Raw genomic sequence first — 6,000 nt, forward strand, 5'->3', positions numbered from 1 at the left:
TCATGTCTGACTCCTTTAGGCTTAACGTAACCCCCTGTAGACATCTGATGAATATTCGCACTGAGCGCTCCCCATGAGTGTTTTCTCCTACTCGTGGGGTGGATGCATCTCAGCTCCACACCTGTCTGCCTGAAGCCCAGCATTTTCTCCCGTTGTCCTTGCTCAGTGTGTCGTCTGGGATTCAATTCAGTAAGCAGTTTGTGTTCACTGCTGTTCACCTCTTCACAGTTGACAGGGCATTTGTGCGTCTACACTGCTGAGGGTCCTCGAGTCACACTTGTGGAAAACAGGTGAGGAGGGGGAGGGACAGACTTACTTCCGACAGCAGAGTCCCTTAGAAGAGGAAGATGAAGCCAACCCCTTCCAACAGGTAGCGTGCATGTCACGTGGTACAGCCACCGGGTTGATCTTGAGAAGAGGAGAATAAGAAACGAAGAAACGAGCGGAGGGACCGGGGCAGTTAACTGTTACCTGTTCTCAGAAAAGAGGGTCTAATGGTGAGGAAGTCCTTTAAAGAATATTCTGAGATTCGAGGGGCGCCCGGGTGGCTCATCCGGTGAAGCGCCCGGCTTCGCTCAGGTCATGATCTCAACAGTTGGTGAGTTCAAGCCCCGCGTCAGGCTCTGTGAGGACAGCTTGGAGCCCTGGAGCCTGCTTCGGATTCTGTGTCTCCCTCTCTCTCTGCCCCTCCCCAGCTCATGCTCTGTCTCTCTCTCTCTCTCTCTCTCTCAAAAATTAAAAAAAAGAAAAGAAAAATAAATAAATAAAAATTACATGTGAATAAAGATCCATGAGCCCAGGTGTAGGAAATGGAAGGATAGAGAAAGTGTGAAAAAGCAGATTTGAAAAGGGAACATATAAGGGAAATGTAGGAACATGGAGTGTCCAGAAGGTCCATGTGACATGTGAGGTGATATACGTGAAATGCCAGTCAGCACAGTAACAAGACTTTTTCTAGCCCACGTGTGTTCCAAGAAGATGGATATAAGGAGAAGCAGGCCTTCCAGCTTCTCAAGGGAGATGGTGCTTGGGGTCTTTAAGGGGGCCCTGGTGTGAGAGGCAAGTCCTAGAGTGATCGTCTGGGTAGACATGACTGGTTGGGACATGAGTGTCCTGGCCTGTGTCAGGGCCTGACCCCTTCAGTTAGTGTAGTGCCATCCATTTTCAGATGACAACTCAGACCTGAAGTGCGGGGAGGGTAAGGTGCTGGGCCAAGACCACAGAGCTGGCCTCCACCAGGCCTGTGGCCTCCACAGCCCAGTGTCTCAGGAGGCAATAATTTAGACCCAGCTTCTCTCTGGGCCCCATGAATGGAATGAAAATGTTCCTGCTGGGTTAACCCAGAAAGCTACTCTCTCTGGAAAACTCTCTTCAGTTTTTAATAAGAATAAAGGCATTAATAATACAATACTATTGGGGCACCTCAGTGGCTCAGGCGGTTAAGCATCTGACTTTGGCTCAGGTCATGAGCTCATGGTTCATGAGTTTAAGCCCCATATTGGGTGAACCCTGTTTCTCTCTCTCTCTCTCCCCCTCTTGCTTTCTCTTTCTCTCTGCCCCTCGCTTACTTGTGCCTCTCTCTCTCTCAAAAAGAAAAAAAAAAAAAAAACTACAATACTGTTATTAATTAGCTTTACGATGGTGCAGGACTTTTCTAAACCTCTTATATAGTACATTATTTCAGTCCTCACAACCCTGTGAGGTGTATCCAGTATCTTCCCGACCTCACACTGGAAGAAAGTGAGGCACAGAGAGGTCGGGTAACCTGCCCAAGTCATGACGCTTTGAGAGGCCAGATTCTTTTTTTTTTTTAATTTTTTTTTCAACGTTTTTTATTTATTTTTGGGACAGAGGGAGACAGAGCATGAACGGGGGAGGGGCAGAGAGAGAGGGAGACACAGAATCGGAAACAGGCTCCAGGCTCCGAGCCATCAGCCCAGAGCCTGACGCGGGGCTCGAACTCACGGACCGCGAGATCGTGACCTGGCTGAAGTCAGATGCTTAACCGACTGCGCCACCCAGGCGCCCCGAGAGGCCAGATTCTTGACAGGCCATTGGCTCCAGAGTCCTCACCGTCCCTCAGGGGATGTTCCTGAAAAGCCTGGCATCAGGTCCTGAGTGTGGTGGTTCCCTCCCTGGGACACTGGAGCCCCTCCAGCACTTGGTGGGGAGAAGGCAGTCAGAGCTTTCCCGCGGCACCCAAAGAGGAGGCGAAGAGTCTGGGGTTAGAAGAGCTGGGGGCTGAGTAAATCCTGAAAGGACTCATGCGGCTAGCCTGGGTCCAAGGACGGGACGGGCACTCCGGTGGCCCAGGAGAGGGAGGCTTTAGTCCCTTCATCCCACGAGCCTGAGGTCACCAACCCAAGTCTGCTTTCTCAGGCTGGGCTCATTTGGCTGTGGCTCCTCCCATCCCCCAACAAGAAAACTTCCGTGCCCCTACTTCCACCCAAAGCCTGAGATGGTACCTGCCCTGGTCCCCATATGCTCCTTATAGGGGTAGGGATTGGGGCAGGTGGCTCGCCCCTCACCTCTGAACCTTACTGGGTTTGGATTTCTCCTTTCCTCCACAGAAACTCCCTTACCTCCATATTCCCACCTGAGAGGGGAGTAATGGGAACGTGCCAAGAAGCTGTCCTCGAGGTCTCTAGCCTCTGAGTCCCTGAACCCTGCTCCGGGTGTGTGTTTGGGGTGTGTGTGTGTGGGAGTGTCCCCAGCTTCCCCTGGGAGCCTATCCACTCACCCTGTCAGTCCGGATTCCATGTTGGTCCCTCTGCCTGGTCCATGGCAGCCATTTCCTTTTCTGGTGCAAAGCCCTCTGTCTGCACCACCTTGGGTCTGTGCCGTCCTTGGTCATTTTTCCTCTCACAAGGCTAACCATCCTCATGGTGTTCTACACACCTGACTGTCCCCTGTCCCAGCACTCCTGGGCTGGGGCCTGACCCTGCTCCTTACATACCAGCCACTCGGGCCTCCCTCACCACTTTCTCAGGGGGCCTTGTCTGGGCACAGGCTCACTGACCCCTAGCCTCTTCTGGGCTGCCGGAAAGATTGGGGACGGTCTCCTAGAGACCCCCTCACATCTGTCCCTCTTCCCAGGTCCAGAGAGCCACAATTACAGTCACTGCAGCTCCTGTCACATCGCAGCCACACGGCTGCCAATGACAGCACAGAGGCTGGCACCCCTCCCCCACAGGCCCCCACAGACAGGTCCACGTGCGTCCCCAGATGCCTGAATCACTGCTGACGGTTTGGGACCTGGAGGCCGTGGGCTCCTGGGGAGCCACTGGGGAGGGGGGTGGCGGCCACGTCGTCTCCCAGGAACACCTGCGGACATAAATAGGCAGCGAGCGAAGGCAGCCCAGCACAGTCCGCACAGCAGCCCCACACACTGTGCCCACCTGCTCCAGGATGCCGGACACCATGCTATCCACCTGCTTCCTGGGCCTGCTGGCCTTCACCTCCGCCTGCTACTTCCAGAACTGCCCGAGGGGTGGCAAGAGGGCCATGTCTGACCTGGAGCTGAGACAGGTAGGACTGTGGCCCATCTCAGGGCTGCATGGAGGGGGCAGAGCCCTAGGGCTGGCATCTAGTGCAGGAGCTGGGAGGGAAGGAAGTCATGGGGGAGGCAAGGTTTTAGGGGACCGGTCCAGAAGAAGGGAGGCTTGACATGGCTGGGCAGAGGGGGCCAGGCTGCCGGGCAGGCTAGGATGGGCTACAGGACTTCCTAGACACTATCCCCAGCCAGGCAGGGGATGCAGGAAAGACAGCTGTTTCCCCGGTCCATGAGACCTGGGCTTGGGGCCGGTCCATGAGACCTGGACAGAGAGGCCTCCTCTGTGCCCATGGGGACCTTGCAGCCCCGACAGGCTCTGTCCCAGCCAGGATTGGAGGCTTTCCCATCCAGCCTTCAGCCTCTGCTGGCCACAGGCCCCCCTAAGCCTCACACAGAAGCTGGCCATTGCTCTGAGCTCATTCGAGTGAGGGCGCCACTTCCTTCGAGGAAGTTCTGCTGGGTACCTAGCCCAGTTCTGTGCTGCACGACCAGTAGATTCTCTTTCATCCATTCCCTTCCATTTCCATTGGAAGGAAATCCAGTCAGCATGCCCAGTTCTGCCCAGGCCACAGGTGGCTAAATTTTGAGCCACTGAACAAACTAGAGTGGATAGGGAGCAGCCCCCACAGACTACCCTTCTCTCTGCTTGGCACCTTTGGAAGCCTGAATCACCAAGGGGCCTCATGCTCTCTCTGGGTCTCCAGCTCCTTTCACCCACAGTCCACAGAGGTGAGCAGAGGTCAGGGCCCAGAGAGGCCCACCAGCTTGCTGCGATGGGACAGGAAAGGGGAGGAAGGGCCTGGAAGTGTTCTGGGCATGGCATGACGCTCTCTGCTAGGGGCGTGGGTGCTGAAGATCAAGTTTGAGTGAGGGCGCGGGAGAAGGGCTGAATTATGGGAAGGGCGGTGGGCAGCTGAGAAGGGTGCACACCACTGATGGCTCCAGAGCTGAGAGGGAGGGTGTCTTCCGTGTAGCCCGGGGGTGGGGGTGGGGTGGGACAGGGAGGGTGCTGAGGGCTGTCACTGAGTGCGGTATCCTCAGTCACCTGAAAACCAAGGGGGTTTAGTGGACGTGCGCCCCCGCCCGTGACCGCGGCCCCTGCACACCCCGGGCCTCGCAGGGCCCGCGCTCACCCCCCGCCCCCCGCCCTCCCGCCAGTGCCTCCCCTGCGGCCCCGAGGGCAAAGGGCGCTGCTTCGGGCCCAGCATCTGCTGCGGCGACGAGCTGGGCTGCTTCGTGGGCACGGCCGAGGCGCTGCGCTGCCAGGAGGAGAACTACCTGCCGTCGCCCTGCCAGTCGGGCCACAAGCCGTGCGGGAGCGGGGGCCGCTGCGCCGCCGCGGGCATCTGCTGCAACGACGGTGCGCTGCCGGGGCTGCCCGGGGGCGGCGGTGGCGGGGCCGGGGTCCAGGTGGGGGCGGTGCGGAGGTCCCGGTGGGCGCGGCCCCGGGGGTGGCGGGGACGGGGCCGGGGTCCAGGTGGGGGCGGTGCGGAGGTACCCGTGGGCGCGGCCCCGGGGGCGGGCGGGGGCGGGGCCGGGGTCCAGGCGGGGCAAGTCCGGCGGTCCCGGTGGGCGTGGCCCCGGGGGTGGGCGGGGTCCCGCGGGCCCCGCCAAGTCGATCTGGGTCGGTCAGCGGCGCGCTCTGCCCGTGCCCCCCGCAGAGAGCTGCGTGACCGAGCCCGAGTGCCGGGAGGGCGCTGGTTTTCACCGCCGCGCGCGCGCCAGCGACCGGAGCAACGGGACCCAGCTGGACGGGTCGACCGGCGCCCTGCTGCTGAGGCTGGTGCAGCTGGCGGGGGCGCCCGAGCCCGCGGAGCCCGCCGCACCCGGCGTCTACTGAACCGCCCGCTCCCCCCTCCCGCCCCCGCAGTCCGGAAAATAAACCTTTTAAAATGCACCCGCGAGTGTCTGTTTCCGTCTCCAGGGGTGAGGAGGGGGGCAGAAGAGACGGTGGGGCGCGGACCCCCCCACCTCACCCGCCGCAACTATTCCGGGATCTTTAAGGGAAGAGATCTTGGTTCTGCAGAGTTCTAGGGACCGGGCGACCTGGGTGGGGGGGTGGGGGGGGGGGGAGGACGGAGCCAGAGCCGGGAGTAGGGCATCCTCTGGCAGAGGCGTAGAAGTAAAGGCAAGGAGGAGAAAGACATTGGTGGACAAGATAGTGAGAGAGGACAGAGGAAGCCGAGATGGAGAGAGAGGGGTTGAGAGCCTCAGAGGGAAGCGCGAGAAAGGCCGAAGGGGAGGAGCCAAGGAGGTTCCAATCCCCATTTACATCCCAGGAGACTGAGGCACAGCTTCAGGGACCCACCCAACACCCCAGATTTCCAGTCTACTATTTCATTCAGGGTTGTGCCGTGTGTGTGTGTGTGTGTGTGTGTGTGTGTGTGTCTGTGTTGGGGGGGGGGGTGGCAAATCACCCCAGATACACCAGAGAGAGGGCCAGGTAC

The 6,000-nt window shown here is 59.1% G+C and overlaps 1 protein-coding gene across 1 annotated transcript; it reads left to right on the forward strand.

Annotated features, from left to right (window-relative positions):
• The first annotated feature begins 3,130 nt into the window (after positions 1–3,130).
• On the forward strand, positions 3,131–5,437 carry AVP (arginine vasopressin). Its single transcript, XM_060613778.2, has 3 exons — positions 3,131–3,528; positions 4,712–4,913; positions 5,215–5,437. The coding sequence occupies exons 1-3, from the start codon at positions 3,409–3,411 to the stop codon at positions 5,391–5,393; spliced, it is 501 nt and encodes a 166-aa protein (XP_060469761.1). The 5' UTR covers positions 3,131–3,408; the 3' UTR covers positions 5,394–5,437.
• The last annotated feature ends 563 nt before the right edge of the window (positions 5,438–6,000 follow it).

The sequence above is a fragment of the Panthera onca genome, chromosome A3 (assembly GCF_046562875.1).
Source record: "Panthera onca isolate mPanOnc1 chromosome A3, mPanOnc1 haplotype 2, whole genome shotgun sequence".
In the NCBI taxonomy this organism is placed as follows: domain Eukaryota; kingdom Metazoa; phylum Chordata; class Mammalia; order Carnivora; family Felidae; genus Panthera; species Panthera onca.